Source organism: Chlorocebus sabaeus, chromosome 10 (genome assembly GCF_047675955.1).
Source record: "Chlorocebus sabaeus isolate Y175 chromosome 10, mChlSab1.0.hap1, whole genome shotgun sequence".
Classification (NCBI taxonomy): domain Eukaryota; kingdom Metazoa; phylum Chordata; class Mammalia; order Primates; family Cercopithecidae; genus Chlorocebus; species Chlorocebus sabaeus.
Genome location: NC_132913.1, coordinates 10045934 through 10069605, shown reverse-complemented (window position 1 = coordinate 10069605; position 23672 = coordinate 10045934). Strand labels below are relative to the sequence as shown.

At 39.2% G+C, this 23672-nt stretch overlaps 1 protein-coding gene across 22 annotated transcripts in view; it reads right to left on the bottom strand.

Annotated features, from left to right (window-relative positions):
- Positions 1 to 23672, bottom strand: part of CLASP1 (cytoplasmic linker associated protein 1) — a 309125-nt gene that overhangs the window by 107605 nt on the left and 177848 nt on the right. For all 22 annotated transcript variants that reach the window (XM_037988107.2, XM_073019596.1, XM_037988110.2 and 19 more), the window contains 9 exons: positions 18930 to 19082; positions 13909 to 13982; positions 12463 to 12555; positions 11346 to 11491; positions 10195 to 10330; positions 9060 to 9130; positions 2934 to 2993; positions 2055 to 2132; positions 103 to 270 (listed from right to left, as the gene is read on the bottom strand). In XM_037988107.2, coding sequence (XP_037844035.1) covers positions 103 to 270; positions 2055 to 2132; positions 2934 to 2993; positions 9060 to 9130; positions 10195 to 10330; positions 11346 to 11491; positions 12463 to 12555; positions 13909 to 13982; positions 18930 to 19082 — 979 coding nt within the window. The remainder of the gene's footprint in view (positions 1 to 102; positions 271 to 2054; positions 2133 to 2933; positions 2994 to 9059; positions 9131 to 10194; positions 10331 to 11345; positions 11492 to 12462; positions 12556 to 13908; positions 13983 to 18929; positions 19083 to 23672) is intronic.

Below are 23672 nucleotides of genomic sequence, written 5' to 3'. Positions count from 1 at the left end.
ACAAGCACACATGTAAAAACATAGCTAGAATTTGTGTTCTCATGCGACAAACTCTGAAACACAAATTCTCACGAGAATGATAAGCAGAGACGAATCCCTTACTTTAGACTCTCTTGAGAGCTGGAAGACGAGCGGTCTGACTGAGGCAGAGACACTATGCTGTCTGAGTTCTTCAGGTGGGACTGCAGGGCTTTCTGGTAGGAGGACTCCAAGGTGTGGTACAAGTGCTCTGCTTCTCTGCTGAAGTGACTGTGGAAACCCCAGTAACATCTAGAGGAAACACACAAAATCCTGTTCTAATCCAAGGATCCAAACAGGTCTTTCGCTGAACTCTGGAGTACACCACAGAGGATTTTCAAGGACTGGAAGCCTCAGTTTAGCTGCTAATAGTAGCAGGAGGAGAGGGTGAACAAAGGAGACCTGGTACGAATCCCAGCCTCACAATTTTACTGTCTTTTAGACAATGGGCAAGTCACTTACCCTCTCTCAACATTAGCCTCATTTATAACACGGGAATTAAAGAGTCTAACTTGCAAAACTGGGGAACTTAGGGAAGGTGCAGCTAAACATCTAGGACTATACCTAAAACACAGGACAGGCTCATTAAAATGGCAGCTATTATAAATTCAATTACACATCTCTTGATATAAAGTATTTAAAATTGCCTTAGGTAACATGTGCAAAAGAAAAATTTTAAAATGTTCAGAGCTACTTGAAATCGGTATCACATTATGACTAAAGACCAAGAAAAAAATGGGCCGGGGATGGGAAGAGTCCAATACAAGGATAAAAACAGGATAAACAGATCATTAACAAATCCATTCCTAAGAGTTTTCAGCAATGACTAATTATGTCACTTATTTTGGTAGAAACCAGCCAAGAAAGAATTGGCACGAACACTTCATAGTTATAATAAGCTCAGAAACAAGTGAAATATAATTAACTGTGAAGGCAGTCAAAGAGCAACAAGTACTAGATCAGGATGCATCACTGCAGCTAAGTAAAACCATAATGTTGCAGGTTAGATTTTAGCACGTATCAATTAGGAGAGTTGGTCAACTATGAGAGTAAATTCAAAAAAAAATCACAGATGCAACATTGGCAGCAGTTATGGACGCACTGCCCAAGAGAGAATGTCTTAATATCAAACTTCTGGTATTTACAGTCACAGTAGCAAAAATTATTTCCAAGGCCAGACGCAGAGGCTCACACCTGTAATCCTAGCACTTTGGGAGGCCAAAGCGGGCAGATCATGAGGTCAGGAGATTGAGATCATCCTGGCTAACATGGTGAAACCATGACTCTACTAAAAATACAAAAACTTAGCCAGGCGTGGTGGCGGGCACCTGTAGTCCCAGCTACTGGGGAGGCTGAGGTAGGAGAATGGCAAGAACCCAGGAGGCAGAGCTTGCAGTACGCCGAGATTGTGTCACTGCACTCCAGCCTGGGTGACAAAGTGAGACTCCATCTTAAAAAAAAAAAAAAATTTCCAAGGAGGTAACAAATACAGAGGCCATGCCCACATGATTGGAGGAAACAGTCCTAATGGCAAAAGTACCTCATTTGTGAGACAGAAACAGCAAGTTATCACTGTGATAATCCCAGGCATTAGGTCAATTCAGCTCCCCTTAATATGATTCACACCAAGGAATCACAGATGCTTGCAAAGAAGTGACTGCAGGGAGAGAATTCCCTGTGGCCACGATTTTTCATGGTAAATCATTAAAGCAGCTTTGGATTACAATATGGCTTAATGAATAAATGAATACATTGAGCATGTATACAAGTGCCTTCCAGAGCTATGTGATAATTTGTGATGAATGTAAAAATGAGCATTCTTTTGTCTCCCTCAGTCCTGTTTATTCACAAGGTTGAGTGATGTTATTAAAAAAAGACAGAAATATTCCAAAATGGCCTATTGGGGGTCATGTTTAAAATTCATGGTTAACAAATATGTTCAAGTCACTTAACAAGTTTTTAATAAGGCAATCCATATAATTCATGTGAAATACAGAAGAAGTTAATTTAAAAAGTGGGGTACAATAAAAACTTACTTTCTGGCTTCTATTCTTGCTTCGGAATCAGCATCATGTATTCCCTTCTTTATTGTTTCAGCTAATACTGATATGTGTCTAGATATTTAGAAAAGAAAGCAGTAACAATCATAAATGTATGGTTTAATGCGGATGAAACCAGGTGGGAGAAATAACTTCCAAATGGCAACATGGAGCTGGGAGTCTCTGTGCCAAGGCTGGTCAGTTCCCAGGTGGCTGGGCAAAGCAGAGCACTCCTACAATCCTTTAATTTTCAGCCCTGCCCCAACACCCTAGCTCCACTCCAACCCACCCATACCTAAAGACTTTCATAACTCTATTCTCTTGTGGGATTTTTTTAAAAAAACAAAAGCTGATTTTTCAAAATTTGCACTTACAGCTCAATCTTTTATGAACCCCCAAAACAAAATCTTATGTTTTTCATATCAGAACTAGTTTCTACGGAAATTATGAGATAATGACCTTAATACTGAACAGGCTGTCTACATCAAATACAGAGGGAGAAAAAGAAAACTTTCAAATGAATGAAATTCCTTGAAGGACCTAACAGCTACAACTTGTCTACTAACAGCAACTTTAAACAGTTACCTCGTGGGAACTGAAGGGGATGTCAAGCAGCAGGGCCAGAGTCAGTAAGAGTTTCTACTGGCTCTGCAGCTGTCAGAATGCACATGGACATAGTAGTATTTCAACCAATGAAATTCACTACAAGTGTCTGCAAATATTATGTGACCAACATCAGTAAAACAACAGACGTAGTCATGAAAACAAACGCATATATTCCTCCATTCTTACAGAAAGCCAGCTGGACCACTCACCAAAGCATTCACTCTCAAGATTCAATTCAGAGGGAAAAATGGTTTCAAATCAGATGCTCACCGTTCTAGTGAATGTGTCTGCCATTCTTGTAAAAGCAAATCTAAAAATTCAAAACAGCGCCTAAAAAGTATTAAGAAATACACAACTTATTAATATATATTTTAGTGAAAATGAAACAGCATTTTTCATAAGTGACCCAATACTGCTTTTTATAATTAGTAAATTTCTTCTGATTTTTATGATTAGAAAAACAGAACATAAAGAATGAATCAGAACTGACTAAAAACCAAAGCAAATGAAAGTAATGAAGCACCTACTGGTACCACAGGGACACAGGGACAGGATCCAAGTGTTTCTCTCCAATCAGAAGCTTGCACTTCATGGCAACATCACTAAAAGGACTTGCCACTGTCATTCGTTTTTACACTATCCTAAGTAATATGTTAATAGAAAATGTACGCATGCACAGAAGATCAACAAACACGACAGAATCAGGTCTTTGCATTAATTTCAGAAAATGCTTTGCACAAAAAAAGTTAAAAGTACCTTGAAAAACTAAGTGCTCTCTATATTTTCACGCTAAGAAGGCCCTAAGTAGTGCTTACAACGGATTTTCTCCAACTACTGTGCTTTCCTCTGACCAACCTTTCAGCATTCTTCTTTAAGCCTTTTCACTTTTATTATTTTTCTTGGTCTGATTTGTGCACAAAAACAATTTAGATTACATCACCACTTCAGGTTCTAGCTCTACGAAATTTTCTTTTCCTGGCTGGACACAGAGGCTCATGCCTGTAATCCCAGCACTTTGGGAGGCCAAAACAGGCGGATCACGAGGTCAGGAGATCGAGACCATCCTGGCTAACACGGTGAAACCCCGTCTCTACTAAAAATGCAAAAAATTAGCCGGGCATGGTGGCGGGCACCTGTAGTCTCAGCTACTCGGGAGGCTGAGGCAGGAGAATGGCGTGAACCCGGGAGGCGGAGCTTGCAGTGAGCTGAGATCCGGCCACTGCACTCCAGCCTGGGCGACAGAGTGAGACTCCATCTCAAAAAAAAAAAAAAAACAAAAAAACAAACAAAAATTAGCCAGGCATGGTGGCGGGCACCTGTAATCCCAGCTACTTGGGAGGCTGAGACAGGAGAATCACTTGAACCCGGGAGGCAGAGGTTGCAGTGAGCCGAGATGGTGTCACTGCACTCCAGCCTGGGCAACAGAGCAAAACTCTGTCAAATAAACAAACAAACAAATAAATAAAATTTTCTTTTTCCTAAGTCTAGCATTTCTATTTTTGTATGAATAAATCCTAATAGTCCTAGGAACCCATTCAAGAACACACAAATCAGAAGTAAAATCTTTCTCTAAAGAAATGACCAGTCTTTCTTTCCTACAATCTTACCAATTCACAACTTATAATCCACACACAATCATTCAATACATCAAGGCTGGGAGCAGCAGCTCATGTCTGTAATCCCAGCACTTTGGGAGGGCAAGACAGGAGGATCACTTGAAGCCAGGCGTTTGAGACCAGCCTAGGCAACAAAGCGAGACATCGCTCTACAAAAAAATTTTTTTTTTAAATTAGTTGGGCTGGGTGCGGTGGTTCACACCTGTAATCCCAGCACTTTGGGAGGCTGAGGTGGACGGATCATGAGGTCAGGAGATCAAGACCATCCTGGCTGACACAGTGAAACCCCATCTCTACTAAAAATACAAAAAATTAGCCAGGCGTGGTGGCGGGCGCCTGTAGTCCCAGCTACTCAGGAGGCTGAGGCAGGTGAGTGGCATGAACCCAGGAGGCGGAGCTTGCAGTGAGCCGAGATCGCACCACTGCACTCCAGCCTGGGTGACAGAGCGAGACTCTGCCTCAAAAAAAAAAAAAAAATTAGTTGGGCACGGTGGTATGCGCTAATAAAGTCCTAGCTATTTAGGAAGCTGAGGTGGGTGGATTGCTTGGGCCCAGAAGTTTGAGACTGCAGTGAACTATGATTGCACCACTGCATTCCAGTTTAGGCAACCAAGTCAGACCCTGTTTCAAAAATAAATAAGTAAAAATAATTATTTACTAACCCTTTACCGTGTGTCAGATGCTGGAGATCCAATGATAACCAAGACACAGCCAGAGAACAAAAGAGACAGTCACATTGCTAGAATGCAAGGGGCTCCAGCAGTTCACAGGAGAGCCCTGCAGCTTGGTCCTAGGGCTGGCAGTGGTGGGGCCAGAGGGGTAAGCAAGTCTTTTCAAAGGAAAAGACACCAACTACACACACACCCATTCTTCACCATCACCTTCCCTATTCCTGCCCCAATCTAGACCACGTTTATTCTACTTCCACCTTTTTGCCTGTGGCATTTCCCAGTCTGGGTTTTTCTTGGCTCTTTACTGCACTTATTCCTACTCATCTTTCAAAATGTGGCTCATTTGTAACCCATCTATGAAGCTTCTTGGGAAAACATCAGCAAGCTTTAATCACTGCTGTATCTGAACTCCTAATTCCACAATATATATGATAATGTCAGAGTGTATGTAATCCAATTGTTACCAATTCTACACAGCCAAGCTAAGTACAGGCTGCATATGTAACAGAAGGTGCACTGCTTTGCTTACACTGCACTCTTAAGCTCCCTCTCCCTTTCTGAGGGCAGAGGGCAGAGGGACTGGGCAAGATGGTCCCTATTACTTCTCTCAGCATGAAGACATACAGTTCTGTCTGACACCCACTGGCTAAATACAGAAACAACAATCTGAGTGTGTGGTTCAGAAACTGGTGAGGGTGGCGGCATTTCTATTGTCACAATGACTGTGGGGTGCTACTCATATTTCGTGTCAAAGGCCAGAAATGCTAAATGTTATGAAGTGAATTTTATCTCCCTGCCCCACCAAATTAATATGTTGAAGTCCTTCCTCTCAATGTGATGGTTATTTGGAGATGGGACCTTTGGGAAGTGATGAGGTTTAGATGAGGCATGATAATGGGGTCCTCATTATGAGATTAGTGTCCTTATAAGAAGAGATAACAGGCAGCTTGCTCTCTCCTCCCTCCCACCCTGCTCTCCCTCTCTCCCATGTGAGGACACAGGAGAACACTGGTCTACAGGCCAGGATGAGAGTCCTCACCAGAATCTGACCTTGCTGGCATGCTGATTTTGAACTTCCAGCCTCTAGGCCAGGGGCGTCCAATCTTTTGGCTCCTCTGGGTCACCGTGAAAGAAGAAGAATTGTCTTGGGCCACAAATAAAATACACTAACACTAATGATAGCAGATGAGCTTTAAAAAAATCGCATGTTTTAAGAAAGTTTACGAATTTGTGTTGGGCATTCAAAGTTGTCCTGGGCTGCATGGTTGGACAAGCTTGCTCTAGACTGTGAGAGATAAATCTGTTGTTCATGCCATCCAGTCTGTAGTATTTTGTAATGGCAGCCCAAGATGATGAACCCCCTAAACATCCTGCAATGTTCCACAACAAAGATCTGTGTCATCTTATTGGAGAAATTTTGCCTTACACAAGGAAAAACACATTCTGAATTTCTCTTGGAAGCCTAACAATAGCGAAATGAAAACAGCAGCAAGATGAAAATAACAACAGCCACAGCTGCAACAAATTAAGCTTTCACTAAATGTTTTACCTAATGACTGAATCCTCCAAACCTTATAGAGGGGTACCCTTATACCTAACGAGTCAGATGAGTAAGTGGGAGAGGAATGTTTCAACGGGTGCTGGTCAGGTTCTGAAGTTCACAATCATCCCTCTGGTGTGCTGACTTTACATTCTCGAGAATCTCTAGGGGGAGCTGAAGCTGCTCCACTCTAACCCCAGGAGAAGCTGAACCCTAGGTCAAGGGTAGATTGCATTCGCTGGGGGTACACACTTGAGTCACACAGTATGGAGTTACATCTTTTCAGTGGAAGGTATAAATTTCTTTTTTCATGATTTTAGATAGCTGGATTATTCCTCTTTTCTCTTTTTGTCTTTCATGTAGCTATTAATGAGATGGATCTAAAACCAACTACTAGGTATATATCCCAAAAAAATGCAGTCAGTATGTTGAAGAGATATCTGAACTCTCATGATTATTGCAAGACTATTCACAGTAGCCAAGATAGGGAATCAACCTAAGTATCCATCAACAGATGAGGAGATAAAGATAATGCAGCATACATACACAACAGAATCTATTCAGTCTTAACAACAACAACAAAATAAAGCTTGTCATTTAAGACAACACAGATAAACCTGGAAAATATTATCTTAAAAGAAATAAGCCAGGCATACAAAGACAAGTACTGCATGATCTCACTTATGTGTGGAGGAATCCAAAAAGGTCGACTCAGGCTTGGTGCAATGGCTCACACCTGCAATCCCAGCACTTTGGAGGTTGAGGCCAGCCTGGGCAACATAGTGAGACCTTATCTCTATAAAAAAATTAAAAATTAGCTGGGGGCGTGATGGCACACACCTATGGTCTCAGCTATTTGGGAGACTGAGGCAGGAGGATCACTTGAGCCCAGAAACTAGAGATTGCAGTGAGCCATGAGTGTGCCACTGCACTCTAGCCTGGGTGACAGAGTGAGGCGCCACCTCTAAAGCAAATAAAGTTGGACTTACAGAAGCAGAAAGTAGAATGGTGGTTCCCAGAGGCTGGGGTTTGGGAGACAGGGAGATGTAAAGTATGCAAAATGTCAGGCAGATATGAGTAAGTTCAAGAGATCGATTGTACTTCATAGTGATGGTGACTATAGTTAGTAACAACATATTATATACTTTGAAATTGCTGAGAGTAGATTTCAAGTGTTCTCACCACAAAAAAGTATGTGAGGTGATACACGTTAAAGAGCTTGATTTAACCATTCCAAAATGTATACACATTATCAACACAGCATGTTGTACACCATAAGACTTCACAATTTTTACTTGCCAATTACAAAAATAAAGGTTGGGCATGGTGGCTCCCATCTATAATCCCAGCACTTTGGGAGATCAAGGTGGGAAGACTGCTTGAGCCCAGGAGTTCGAGATCATCCTTGGGCAACAGAATGAGACCCCTGTCTCTAAAAACAGTCAAAAAAATGAGACCCCTGTCTCTAAAAACAGTCCAAAAAAAAAAAAAAAAAAAAGGTTAGTGGGCCATGGTGGTGTGTGCCTGTAGTCCCAGCTACTTGGAAGCCCAGGAGCTTGAGGTTACAGTGTGCTGCACTCCAGCCTGGGTGAAAGAAAGAAAAGAAAGGAAAGCAATAAAGGAAGAAAGGCAAGAAAGGAAGGAAGGAAAGGAAAAAGGAAAGAAAAAGAAAAGGGGAAGGGAACAAAAGGGAAAAGAAGAAAAGGAAAGGAAAGAAAATTTTTAAAAAGGCAGTCTGTGGCCAATTTGCTAAAAATAATAAAATAAATTTTAAAACGACAAATCCAGAGCTGCTGCATGCTTAAGAGGGTCTTGTACCCATAGAAATCCAGCAGGATCAACATGAAACCCCAGGGAAAAAGGCAAACAGCTAGCAAAAGTCATCCGGGCTCTAAATCTTAGAGTGAAGGATTCTTTCACAGGTCTGAGCTAAAATAACACAGTCTTTACTCCTCACACGTAGTTTAGGGCAGCCCACCAGAACATATAAGACAGGGACTTGGGAACAAACCCCTAGCTAGTTACCCAGGTTGTATTTGCCTGCGTCTTCTGGATATATCTCCCACAACTGCACAGAACTAAGTAATAGTGAAGATTCAGAATCCCAGAAATCGCTAAACAGAAGATGCAAACAACACATACCTTTCAAATATGAAACTACTGCCATTGATGTTTATGGTATTTTTTTCTTGCATGCAGTTACTGCCTTTACTCAGGGAATAGGGCAGACCAATGACAAAGGTAGGAGGATTATCACAGGAAAAAAATGTACAGGGGGTCCTCTCCCCTTCTCCTTCTGCCACTAGCCCCCAAACTCTCTCTCACACAGACACATACACACACACACACACACACACACACACACACACATAGAAACATAATAGAGGTTGTCCACATTCATTTCCCAAAATATTTAGATCTTGATTCTTCAACTCAAAATCATTTATTGCAGTGATTTTAAGTAATACTAAGCATTTTAAACATGAAATTTTATCCATGGAAGGAGATGTGGAATTTGTTTTGGTTTTTAAACAATTTAAAAACAATGAGAAAACCCTTTAAAATTTACCTTCTAACAGCGACAGACTTAGAGGTACAGTTGCTTGTTATGACAGGTATTAACCTAGGGATGTGTGTGTGCTGTGAAGAACAACAAAAAACAGAGGTGAACACTTGCAAATACAAAAGTAAAACAAAATTAAAAGAATCACTTCCTCACTAATCTACTTATATAGCACATATACATTCAGATTAGAATGTCAGTGAGTTTTAAAAGAAAAAAAGAATTCACAGGATATTGTCAAAAGGCATTAGAAAATTTACAGAGTTAAGAACAGGCAACATGATGACATGAAGGTAAGCCTAAAACAATCATTACTATGAGGTCTAAATTATCTCAGCTGTAGAGATCTGAGTGGGTTTGAAAGGAGTCATTAGACCAATATATTTTGATATTGTTTCAATGGAAATGTCCAATAATGACCTTGGATTTAACAGTTGAAGTAGGCAGTGCAAGTAAGCACAGTAAGAACTAATAATACAAAGTAAATAACCAAAATAATCAAGAATATTCTGGATAGACCTTAGACAATATCATCAAGCCTCAAAGCTTCAAGAACTGCTTTTGGGTAAAAAGGACTTGAAAGTGGTGGGGAGGTAACGTGAAAAACCATTTTAAACCTTTGTGAACTATTAGATTTTGTTAAAAACTTGTGTATAAATTACTTGGATAATTATTTAAATTTGAAGAAATAAGTGCCTAGAAAATTTAACCAAAGAGAATATTTGGTTTCTGTGCTTATGTGCAATTAATTGAACTTTTGGGTGAACAGCAAAACCACAAGTACCAATACCTAAAACGGAAGGACTGGGATTAAGGAGGTTAAGACTAAGAGTAATATCTAAGTAACAAGAATACAATATAATCTCAGAAGCAGACACCGGATGTTCGAATATTTTAAACCAATAGTGAGCTAACCTCATTAACTTTATAACACATCCATAATTCACATTATGGATTATAAAAAGCTCATATGCCACAATTAAGTAGGGGGAAAAGATGATATATATATAAAATTCCAATATAATTATGCTAATAAATTTAATTACTCAATATAATTATGTTAACAAAAATGCCTCTAATATTTATCAACCATCGGTATTTACCACTTGCTTATTTCATGTATGGCCTATAACATACTTACCCGAATAATTAACCTAACAGCTACAACACCAGACGTGGCCATAATTTTGGCACTGTTTGGAATTAAATTAAAGATAGTTGGCATAATGGCTTCGGCTCCATGGTCAAACTTATTCCCCAGAACTGATGACAGATGCCTAAAACAAGAAATGGATACTGGACTGTAGTTATTTTTCTTAGAAACGGTGAGGCACATAAACCATTTAACATCTAGAGCCTTCATTTAAAGTTATCGAGAAAGGACAAGGGTCTAAGATTTCCGATGTGCATGTTGAGAACTTGGCAAATAGTTCTTAGCCCAGAAGTGCTTTTTTGTTTGTTTTTTTGTTTTTTTTTAATTTCCAACTAGTCTTTGTGGAGCTTTTTGTTTTCTAGAGGCAGGATCTAACTGTGTTGCCCACGTTGAACTTGAACTCCTGGGCTCAAGCAATCCTCCCACTTTGGCTTTCCAAGCAGAAGGGACTCCAGGCACATACCAGCCCACCTTCCCCAACTGGTCTGAAAATAGCAAACAAACTGAGGATATATTAATCAAACACAAATACGAAAAAGCACCCTTGGCTTTTTTTTTTTTTCGTATTTTTTCTTTTATCTTAACATAAAATATTCAGGCTTCAAAATCTGACTGCAGCCAAAACTTTAAACAGCTGCAATGCCTCCTCTTGCTGCTGCTGCTTTGATATTCTGAGATACATTCTAACACAAAGTTTTATCAGCTTTGATCACTAGTACACATAGAGCTAGAATAAAATTTTACTGCAGTAGATGCCTTTAACTTTATAACTACGGCACTCTTCTAGGAACAAACATTCTGATAACCACACTATTGCCTGCCAGCAAAAATCAATGAAAAATCAGAGAAACAGGATTTCATAGAGTTTCATCTTTCCATATTAATAACTGCTTCAAAGTTTGAAATACAGGCTTCAGAGCTATATCACTGAATAAAATAAAATTTAAAATCTGTCACACTTCACATAATTGAGCAAAAAGTATTGTAAAACCACTGACAGAAGTGTTAACTGGAATGGGTCTTGAAGACTAGTCAGAAGTTACATTAAAGAGACCCAGCTCACAAGTTCAAGGAGACATCTCTGAAGCTCTGTGGTGACACTATTTTATGGTGAGAATATGGAGCGTCGCAGTCCTTACCCCAACGTGATACAAGCCTCCCGCACTACCTGAGACCGCAGATCCTTAGCAGAGAGTTTAAAGGCTCCATCCAAAAGACGCAAATGTTGAAAGAAGTTATCATACTCAGCGGCACCAGCCAAAAGTAAAGATCTAATCTTTTTTAGCTAATGGAATAGAGAAAATTCAGAAAAACAGAAAACAATTCTAACATAGAATATACAAAACAGAAGCCATCAAATACAAAATAGATAATTGTTAAAGTTCAACTGATTAGAAAGCTTTCCCAAGAGAATTCAGCCAGTTAAATATTAGCTAATACAATAAACAAATCTACATATCACAAATAAGACTAAATAATTTTTAACTGGAGTATTTGTGACACATATATTGTAATTTCTGCAAAAAAAGTTTTACATTTGAAATATCTTAAAGTATTTATAGATCCTACAACACTAATGATAAATAACTAAAAACTTTTGGCTTGTGAAGAGCCCCTCCTAAGCTTACCTCCCCCGACACCCCACTTCAACTGCCATTTATTTAATGAACCAAAGAAGCAGCATTCCTACCTGAACCATTATCCTCCACTGAACCATTAACTGGCTGGTCTGAATTTAAAATACAATACAGTGGCAATGGTACCACCTCCCTTCTTGCCAGCCAACCAGTAGAAAATAGCCTTCTCAGATCAGACACACCCTCGCTTTAACGCCCAGCCCACTTTCCATTAATCTACTTTTAAAAATAAAGGAGACACAACTTTCTAGCAAGTGATATGAAGAAAGAAAAGAATATTAGGGGACGTACACTAAAACTGCCACAAAAAAGCCACTTTAAAGGCAAACAATCACAGAATGAAACTTCTGCTAAGGTGACAGCAGACGCTGTCACCATACACTCCACATTAGGTCTTTGTTAAAAGACTAGATGATTCATAAAGGTTTAAGTTGGTGTGTTTCCAAAATAAAAATAAAAGGAGATACTCTACTAAAAGGGTGAAGTGTACATACGATAATTTGTATTTAAAATATATACTATTTAAAATTCATTAGAGTTGTACCCTGATTTCATAATAAAGTATGAGATATTTAAATACATCTTATGAAAATGTAATCACATGAAGTCAACAGCTTACAGCATTTACTCTCTGCTCCCAATCATGCTTGTCATCAGATAGTATTTCCCTAATTTTGTTTATGGATTCCTCAAGGTCTCGGCTGGAATAAATCTGTAAGCAAAATTAATTTACAATCAATATAAAAACATGCAGAATAAACAGATTACTTCTTAATTACATGAAGACCATTTAGTAAAAGAAATTATTTAATTTTTAAGAAACACCTATGAGAAAATATCTGCAGAGTTTTGTCTATAATGAGGCTCTTTCTCACTATAAATGTGTACCCACAAGATTTGCTGCCGTACGTGAATGACCCTGCCTCAAACGTAGCTTCACTATAAACTTAACGGATGATTGCATGGACAAAGAGAAACAAGCCTAACGGGAAACAGTCAGGGATGCCTAAGTCATTTCTTACTCTTAGTATTATTTATAGCATGACACTATACCTATAATTTTAAAGACTTTCAAATGTACGTTCTCATTTATCTCCACATCTTACTTAGAAAACAGGTAGGGTACAGGGTATAATCAATCTTGATGTATGCTGGGAAGGTCAGGTCAAGTACTTAAGGATGAACCTGAACCCAAGATTGTTTTTTTGTTTGTTTTTTTTTTTAAGAGACTGGGTCTCACTCTGTCACCCAGGATGGAGTGCAGTGGCGCAATCTCAGCTCACAACAAACTCCACCTCCCGGGTTCAAGGGAGCCTCCCAGCTCACTCTCCTGAGCAGCTAGAACTACAGGCATCTGCCACCACAGATGATTTTTGTATCTTTTGTACAGATGAGGTTTCGTCATGTTGCCAAGGCCACCGAGATTCTTGTTACCTGCTTTATACACATACGGCAATGAAGGTGGCAAAGAGAGTTGTACATAACAGACTAGTAAGTGCCACAGGAATCCAGAGCACAGACAGCCAGTGTAGGCTGAGGAAAAGTATTAGTCTCAACCAGCAATAGATGATACTAAGGCACAAAGCAAACAAAAACTTGTGGCTGTATCCCAATTTTTATAAATAATCTTTGTTTCATCTGTTAGGTATTTAAAGTGAAGCATCAAACAAGGTATAAACTAAGCTCTTATTAAATCATTCTCTGTAACTTTTCAGACACCAAAATCCTTCAAATTCATGAATTTTTCTAAAAAAAAAAAAATCCCTAAATAAATATGCCTTTTTTATTTTCTAATTGAGCATCACCTATTTCTTCCTCTTTTATGTGACCTGATCCATAAACTTAATAATACAGCAACCAATGTCTTTCCTGTTCTTACTGAAAGATCATCTTGGGCCTTGACTTTTGCTCCAACATTTTCTAGTCTGCACCTCAGATCTCCTGTAGTGTTGACAGTTAAAATTACCTGACCTAGTAAAGAACATTACACAGGCATACTTGAAAAATAAAATGTGAAGAAAAAGTCTACCCTTGTTTGTAATCATACTCAAATATCTTCACTGACCTGTACTACAGGTACATCATCAAATGCTTTAATAAAATCCTCTTCATCCACAGCACCAGCTCCTTCTTTTGCAGCTGTAAAAAAGAATTTCAAAAAATATGAAATAATGTATATAATACATACACTGAAGAAGTCTAAACATACACAATCAAAATTCTGTTTTGGAAGATTCAGAACTATTTTTTAGAAAGGCTTCATATAACTTTGGAGTGTCATGAAATTGACAAACATTACTGACTTCATATCAAGATGAAATAGAGTAATTCGACAATGCTATATACATTAGCTTAAGGTCACTCAGACTACCTGTTTAAGCAGGGAGGGTATGGTTTTAAAGGGTTTAGATATTGTATTAATATACAAGTCTTTTGAAAGACTCCTAATGAATGGATCAAGCAGAAAATTTAATTCTTCAGGGAATAAAACTGTAATTACTAGGAATTCAGCATTTCAAATTTGTGACTATTCAAACCACTCCTAAATAATTTCAGTTTTATTTAACTTTATATTAGTTTGAAAACATTTCTTTTCCTTGAACTCATGATAACTGTCATTTTTTTTCATTTAAGAATCAGTTACAAGTTTCTCCTACAAAGTTATCCTAAGATGCTTTGTATACTTAAAAGTATTTGAAGAAAGTATTTCTTTTCACTAATCTGAGCTCCCTTTTATGCAAGAAAATCAAGTGATGCTTTATCAGATTTTTTCACATTTCAAAAACTGGTGTCTATAGTCATCTTCATAACCCCCATTAACGATTTACATGGATTAGTCTGATTGCTTTTCTAAGACTTTCTTACCACACATGTATCTGGTGTTTGGGGTCCTGATAACTATCCAGACAGAAAGGAGCTGTAAAGACAATCCCAGGTAGCAGTAAATGTGTCGTCACTCTTGCTGAAGATCCCTCACACCGTGGAAAAGGTAACTACTCTAAAGGCCAGTAGTCACTCACTGTGATGTGGTGCTCTGTGTCTGTTCTAGCAGAAAAACTGATCCCATTGAGCAGACAGGCCCTGAATGCCTGCTTTGCATAAGGCCCTACACCACGTACCCACACATACCAAAAAGGACTCAGAGGCCAACAACAGTCCCTGAGCCTAAGGTATCTGACGAGGAGGAGCTAACCAGGAAATTCATGACTATGGTTTTAAACAACATGGAAAAAAGGGTAAGTGCAGGGCTGAAGGGGAAAACCGAGCTGATATGTGCATAATCTACACAGCAGGGACTTCTGGAAAGGGTATGGATGCGGGATGGGAAGGAAAGCACCAGTCTAGTAATTTTCTAAGCCTTGTTTGTGCAACGGATAACTACCCAAGAATAGATCAAGAAAACAGATTAGAAAGATTGTTCAGGCATTAAAAGGAACAAAGTATTGATATATCCTACAAGGTAGATGAAACACTGAAAACATTCCCTTTAAAATGGCTAATTTTATGTTATGTGAATTTAAAATCAATAACAAAAAGTAAAATGTTTTAAAATACACCAAAAAAATGATTATAAAGAACTGGAAATAAGTACAATTAACATTCCTATTCCTATAGCTCCTCTATCACAGATGCTGGGGTCAGGAGGCAGAGTGGCCCCATGCTGGTCTGGTCAAGATACCAATATTCTAGGGCCAGTTCAGAATTCAGGAGAGGCCATCAGGAGACAGCATTTTAATGCTAATCATGAGTATAGCTTTTATTTGGTCCTTTTGGCTTCATCTTTTTTGGCTCATGGGATTCCCCATCCACCACTATCCCCACCACCACCAACAGCTCAAAAGCTACAGCCATCAGTGAAAATGGTTCTAAGAGCAGCAGCTACACAATTTTTCTGAGGTAAATTTCAGAAGGAATTTGCATGTAAATGTAAAACTTGAGAGAAAATGAGAGTTGTATATAACAACTAAACTGTCTACATTAGGAGTGAAAGGAAGAATTTATGAGAGAAATCTCCTATAATTTATTTAATGCAACATCCTTACTGGTCTCACAAGGAACCATGTTACTTGTAAGAACAAAATGTATTTTATCTTATTTATTTTTATTCCCAACTTTTAAGTTCAGGGGTACATGTGTAGGACGTGCAGGTTTGTTACATAGGTAAACGTGTGCCATGGTTTGCTGCACAGATCACCCCATCACCTAGGTATTAAGACAGGCACATTAGCTATTCTTCCTGATGTTCTCCCTCCTCCCACCCCAAACCCTGCAACAGGTCCCAGTGTGTGTTTCCCCACCCATGTGTCCATGTGTTCTCATCATTCAGTTCCCACTTATAAGTGACAACATGCAGTATTTGGTTTTCTGTTCCTGCGTTAAACTGCTGAGGATAACAGCTTCCACCTCCATCCATGTCCCTGCAAAGGAGACAAGGGAGGTGTTCCTTTTTATGAATGCATAGTATTCCATGGTATATATGTACAACATTTTCTTTACCCAGTCTTAATGGGCATTTAGGTTGACTCCAGGTCTTTGCTATTGTGAATAGTGCTGGGATGAACATATGCACACATGTATCTTTATAGCAGAATGATTTACATTCCTTTGGGTATATACCCAGTAATGGGACTGCTGGGTCAAATGGTATTTCTGCCGCTAGGTCTTTGAGGAACTGACACAGTCTCTTCCACAGTGGTTGAACTAATTTACACTCCCACCAACAGGGTAAAAGCACTCCTTTTCCTCCACAACCTCGCCAGCATCTACTGTTTTTCTGACTTTTTAATAATAGGCATTCTGACTGGTGTGAGATGGTATCTCATTGTGATTTGCATTTCTCTAATAATCAGTGGTGTTGGGCTTTTTTTCATACGCTTGCTGGCCGCATGTTCGTCTTCTTTTCCTAAGTGTCTGATCGTTTTCTTTGCCCGCTTTTTAATGGGGTTGTTTTTTCTTGTAAATTTAAGTTCCTTGTAGATTCTGGACGTTAGGCCTTTGTCAGATAGATAGATTGCAAAAATTTTCTCCCATTCTGTAGGTTGTGTGTTCACTCTGATAGCTTATTTTGCTGTGCAGAAGCTCTTTAGTTTAATTAGGTCCATTTGTCAATTTTTGCTTTTGTTGCAATTGCTTTTGGCGTCTTTGTCATGAAATCTTTGCCCATGCCTATGGTCCTAAATGGTATCGCCTAGATTTTCTTCTAGGGTTTTACAGTTTGAGTTAAATTTTAAGTCTTTCATCCATCTTGAGTCGATTTTTGTATCGCGTGTAAGGAGCAGGTCCAGTTTCGATTTTCTGCATATGGCTACCCAGTTCTCCCAGCACTATTTATTAAACACGGAATTGTTTCCCCATTGCTTGTTTTTATCAGGTTTGTTGAAGATCAGATGGTTGTAGTCGTGGGGTCTTTATTTCTGGGTTCTCTATTCTATTCCATTGGTCTATGTGTCTGTTCTTGTACCAGTACCACACTGTTTTGGTTAGGGGTAGCCTTATAGTATAAAGTTGGATAGTGTGATGCCTCCAGCTTTGTTCTTTTTGCTTAGGATTGTCTTGGCTATATGAGCTCTTATTTGGTTCCATATGGAGTTTAAGATAGTTTCTTCTAATTCTGTGAAGAATGCCAATGTTAGTTTAATGGGAATAGCTTGAATCTATAAATTGCTTTGGGCAGTATGGCCATTTTCATAATATTAATTCTTCCTATCCATGAGCATGGACTGTTTTTCCATTTGTTTGTATCGTCTCTGATTTCTTTGAGCAGTGTTTTGTAGTGCTCCTTGAGGAAGTCCTTCACTTCCCTTGTTAGCTGTATTCCTAGCTATTTTATTCTTTTTTCTGTGGCAATTGTGAATGGGAATTCATTCACGATTTGGCTCTCTGCTTGCCTGGTATTGATGTATAGGAATGCTAGCGATATTTGCACATTGATTTCGTATCCTGAGACTTTGCTGAAGTTGCTTATCAGCTTAAGAAGATTTGGGCTGAGACAATGGGGTTTTCTAGATATAAGATCATGTCATCTGCAAATAAAGATAGTTTGACTTCCTCTCTTCCAATGTGAATACCCTAACCCTAACCCCAACCCCATGCTCCTTTAGCTGAGTGAAGTTCATTATTATCCACATTCTGAGGCCTACTTCTGTCATTTCAGCCATCTCAGTCTCAGCCTAGTTCTGAGCCCTTGCTAGAGAGGGGTTGCGGTCATCTGAAGGAAAAGACGTTTCAGCGCTTTTGTGTTGATTCTTTCTCATCTTTGTGGGCTTATCTACCTTTGATCTTTGAGGTTGTGGTCCTCTGGATGGGGTTTTTTGTGGTTGCTGTTTTCTGTTTGTTTTTCTTTTAACAGTCTGGTCACTCTTCTGTGGAGCTGCTGCTACCCAGCTTTCTACAGATTGTCCTTGAGATCTTGAGCTCTGCCCTCCCTGCATGAAGAGCCTGCAGTCCAGGTAGAGAAACACGGGCCTTCCACTCCCACAAAGCTACCTCCCGCTGGCCCAGCTCCACTTCATGCTACCATCCAACAGACACACCAACAGCTGCCACCTCACCATGGCTCACGGGGAACTGGAGCAGAGGTGGCTGGTCTCCACCACCCACAGCCCGACCCTGCATGCGGAGCATGTACACACGCCCCAATACCTAGGGACCGGTGCACAAGATGTATTTTAAAGCCAGGAGTTACAGTGTGACTTCTGGATTATTCTCAGTCTTGTTAAACAGAAATTGTCTAAAACGCCCCTAGTGGTTTCAGGCATTGCTGGATCCAGATAACTAAACAATGCGATGAGGGTGCGCTCTTGCTCTTATCTCGGAGCTATGCTTTCCTCTGTGCTGGTTTCCTTCTTCTACAGGCTCCACCTTAGCAGAATGTGGCAAAAGTCAACACAGTAGCTCAAATGTACAACTTACCAGCTAATCAGCACCAGTACTGCAATGCTAATTCAATCAAAGAATAGCAGGCAGAAACCTGCTGCATACGGGGACTGTATCACTTCTGAGGGCCACCCTAGGCAAGTACTTGCACCTCTGGTTTGAAAAGCTGGCATAGCTGACCCCAGAATGCCACACAGGGCTTAGACTAACCTGAAGACTTGGATCCCAGGGAGGATGAACCAAGCCGGCGGGTGGTTCCCATTCCAACGTTTCTCCGAGAACTTGGTGGAGCCTTGGATGATGTAGAACTAGCAGAGGAAGGTCTGTTACCATCCACAGAATCTTCATCATCAAAATTTTTATCTGAACAGTAAGCACAGAAACCAATGTTTTTTAAAAAACAAAAACTATATCTATATATATATATACACACACACACACTTTTTCATACTTTTGCATACTCTTTTGGAGTCTGAGGTGCCCCTCTAGGGTCTGGAAAGCCTTAGGTTAAGCCCAGAATGAAGCTACAAAGATCATACTTCCTTTCACATACCCAGAATACTTTTGCACTCAAATTTTGAAAAATAGAACAAATATAAAGAAGAAAACAATCTCTCATAAAACCACCACCTAGAAACAGTTATTTTCACATTCTGGAACATTTCTGACCATCCATGCTTTTTTTTTTTTAAAGATAAGAGTCTCACTGTCACTCAATTCTCCCACCTTAGCCTCTCAAAGTGCTGGGATTACAGGCATGAGCCACTCTACTTGGTCACTTGGATATTTTAAAGTAACAGCTGAGATGAGAGTATGTATCATATTGGAATAGTGCTTACTTCAAATATGTAAATTTTTCCTCTGTGATGAAATATTTTTCAGAACCACCATTTTAATAATTGTATGGTACTTTGTAATTGGAAAATGGCACAAGTGAAACATCCTTATGGTTAGACATTTAGGGTGTTTCTAATTCCTCACCATTAGAAATGCAATATTGCAAATGCCTTCCTACATTTTTTGTTTGTTTGTTTGAATTTCCAATCGTTTGAGGAATAAAAACCCTAGAAGCAACAACAGTGGGTCAAAGAGTGTACAAGTTCTTGATGTATAGTGCCAAAATTATCAGAGAGGTCATATAAATGTACATTTCCCCTAGAAGTTCAAAGAAGTACTCATCCTTTCACACCATTGCCAACATTTAATATTACCATTTTTAAACTTTAATCAATCTGACAGGTGGAAAAAAGACTTCATCTTCTATGTTGCATTTATTTTTTAGTGAAGATGAACTTTTTTTTCATAAGCTCATTAACTTTAAAATTTTTTAAACAGCAGTGGAGTCAATCAAAACTCCTCAAGTTGCATTTAAAATTAAAAAAAAAAAAAAACACAGCTATAGTCCTCCCACTTTGGGAGGCCAAAATAGGAGAACTGCTTGAGGCCAGGAGTTCAAGACCAGCCTGGGCAACATAGCAAGGTCCTGTTTTTTAAAAATAAAAAAATTTGTCAGATATGGTGGCATGTGCCTGTAGTCCCAGATACTCAGAAGGCTGAGGCAGGAGCATCACTTGAGCTCAGGAGCTTGAAGCTGCAATGAGCCAGGGTCACTCCACTACATTCCAGCCTGAGTGACAGAGCAAGACCCTGTCTCAAGAAAAAAGAAACATCTTTGGATTCTTAAAAATCAACAAATTTATAACAACACTTCAATGATGCAAAATTAAAGTTTATGCATCAAGTATAAGAGTGAGTCAATTAGGATGCTAAACAAAGAACTTAAGAGTAATTTAAATAAAACAAAAATCAACATCTGTAGCTGGCAATATTCATGATTTCTGAAAGGGGCATTAGTTCTTTACCAATAAGTTTGAAATAAAACATTGCAATCCAAAAAATATACAGAATTCCTGTTTTCCTCGATCTAGTAGCTTCTTAAGCTAAATTATCAACAGCGAAGTCTTGTGTCTACTCAAGAACCCAATGCTCCCTGAAACTCAACAACAATGCACTCCAAATTACATGGCTCAGTTTATTCAACACAGGGTAGGGAGAGGAGGAGAGAAAGACATCCTCACAAATCCATGTCCTTATGCAAATTAGCTCCTTTCACTGTGCCTTTAAATCCCCCAGATTGTCTTGTTATGCCATGCTGTTTCAAGATGGTTCTTTCAACTCATACATCCATTTTTTATTGATTCACATGCACAGTGCTATTAGCATAGACTTCCCGTGGATTCAGAAAGTGGTTCATAATGGCCTTCCCAAAATGAAAATTTATGTCTAATGTAAAGAATAAGAACCACCCAAAGGAGAAGTCACCCACTGAGTACTGTCAGCATTAGCAGTGACAAGGACAGATCTCACTCAGCCTATTTGTCCTCTGGGGAGCTCTAAGAACATCTGAACAGATGTCATTATTCTACTACCTTAAACCATGATCATTCTGCTGAGTAGGAACAGTTCTAGTCTGTGGGACAGGTAAAAAATAAATGGGAGACATGAGGACACAATCATGCTTCACTCACAAATTCATGTAAATTATGTTTAATTCAGTCTTCTTCTAACATACGCAGGCATGTCATTTAGAACAGTACTCGGTTGCCAAGAATTATTTTCAATGGACCAATTTCAATGGAATTCCTGAAATTTTTTGCTTGCATCAGTGATAGACTAGGTGTGGACCAGACTTAACCTCCTGCAATAAATAGCTAGAAAACCTGACAGTATATCTGAAAGAACTACGTGCAGGCACTGGATAATAGGCAGTGCAGAACTTGGCTGTTCAGCTAATTTGCATAAAGATATGCATTTATTTGTTTCTCCCTGCAAGAAAAGATACAAACAAAGTAAGCTATACAATCACCCCAACTTTCTGCCTGGAGGTGTTAATAATTTCCAGGTCACCAAGTACAGGGAGGGGGACCTCAAATTAAACTTAGTAGCCCTGCAGATTAGATACTGCAGACAATAAAGAACAGAGTTCAGAGAGGTTGAGGGTGCTAGAAATTACAGGAAGCTACACAGAAAGAGGGCTACAGAAATGTGCTAAGTTCTAGGCCTCACGTGTATGAGTGAACTTCCACGAAGCAAGGCAGAAAATGACCAAGAAGGTGTGAAATGAACAATTCTTAGAGTTTACACAAGTAGGGAAGCTCCAACCAGCCAAAGTGGAATGTTCTTGGTGACCCACCCAAGGCATTCAATGGAGACCCCCAGAGAGGTCAGGTCTTAGTGAGATTGAAGTACGTCTGGAGTGAAAGTTAAATGAAATCTGCCCTATCAGAGCTTAAAAGCAGGCCTACAGGGCATTAGAAAGACCTGCAAGTAACTTATCTGCTTTGCCAAAACAAAGCGTGATATTCCTAAAAGAAATAAAACAAGACACAGACACTCAACAAGGTAACATTCACAATACGCAACATCTAATAAAAAATTCCTTCACTATGTACAGAGAAGCCTTTAAAAAAAATTTCCTAAACATGATAAGAGGGAGGAAAATGTGGCCCATAATCAGGAGGGGCAAAAAAATCAGAAAATAGTAAACTTCTGAGAAACGATGATAAGACATTAAACTTCTATTATAACTATGTTCAATATTAAAAGAATACATAGATACTCATAAGAAAAAAGGAAGATTTTTTTTAAGAATCCAGTGGAACTTACAGATTTTAAGAAAACATAATTATCTGAAATGAAAATTTCACTGATTGAGATTAAGCGCAGGCTAGACATTGCAGAAGTAAAGAAAAAAATCAGGGAACTTAAACATATAGCAATAGAATTTATCCAAAATAAGCACAGAAGCACAGAAACAAAATAGGCTGAAAAAATAAATAAAAGGAATAGAGTCTCAGAGACCTGAAGGATAATATCCAGCCGTCTAACACACACAACACTGCAGGCCTGAAGGACAAGGGGAAGAAGGGGAAGGACAGAAAAAGATTAAGAAATGATGGCCAAAACATTTCCAAATTTGATAGAAACTATAAACCTACAGATCCAAGAAGCTGCACAACCCAAGCAAGACACACACACAGAAAAGCATACTGAGGCACACCATAATCAAACTGTTAGGCCCAGACAAGAGCAGCCAGGGGAAGAGACATAGTACACAGAACAACAAACATAACAGCAGCAGCAGAATTCATCAGAAACCCTGCCAGCCAGAACACAATGGAAATGACAGCTTGAAAATGGTATTCACCTAGAAGTAACCTAGAATTCTATATCCAGTGAAAACATCTGTTAAGAATAAAGGCAAAATAAAAACTCAAACAGAAACTGTCATCAGCAGACCTGCACTTCAAGAAATGTAACAGGAAGATCTTCAGGCAAAAGGAAAAATGATATCAGTTGGAAACTTGGATTTTCATAAAGAAATAAAGAGCAGTAGATATGGTAAATATGTGAATATAAGACTTTCTTCTCATATTTTATTATTTATTCTCCTGTTTTAATTCTTTCACACTACCATTTCTATAAAAGATGACTGACTGTTTAAAGCAAAAATATTTAGCTTTCACTCTTTTTACATTCTCATGTAATAGGCCAATAACCTGGGGGCCAGAGGAACCATAATTAGGATATATGTTGCTGTACTAGATGACACACACAAAACAATACGGGAAAGAAGGCACAGGGAAGGCATGAAGAAAATGGAAGCAGCTCCGTTTCCGTCCTCAAAGAGCATATATTTTTCAAAGTTGATTATAACTTGTCTAAACTGCCTGAAGATGTCACACAACAGTGTATCACAAACCTTACCAAGAAGGCACGCCCTTCATCACCAACACCTGTATGAAATGTCTCCCAAAGAAGGGAAGGATGACGCCGGGCACGGTGGCTCACGCCTGTAATCCCAGCACTTTGGGAGGCTGAGGCGGGCGGATCACGAGGTCAGGAGATCGAGACCATTCTGGCTAGTAGATGGTAGTAGTAGATGGTGAAACC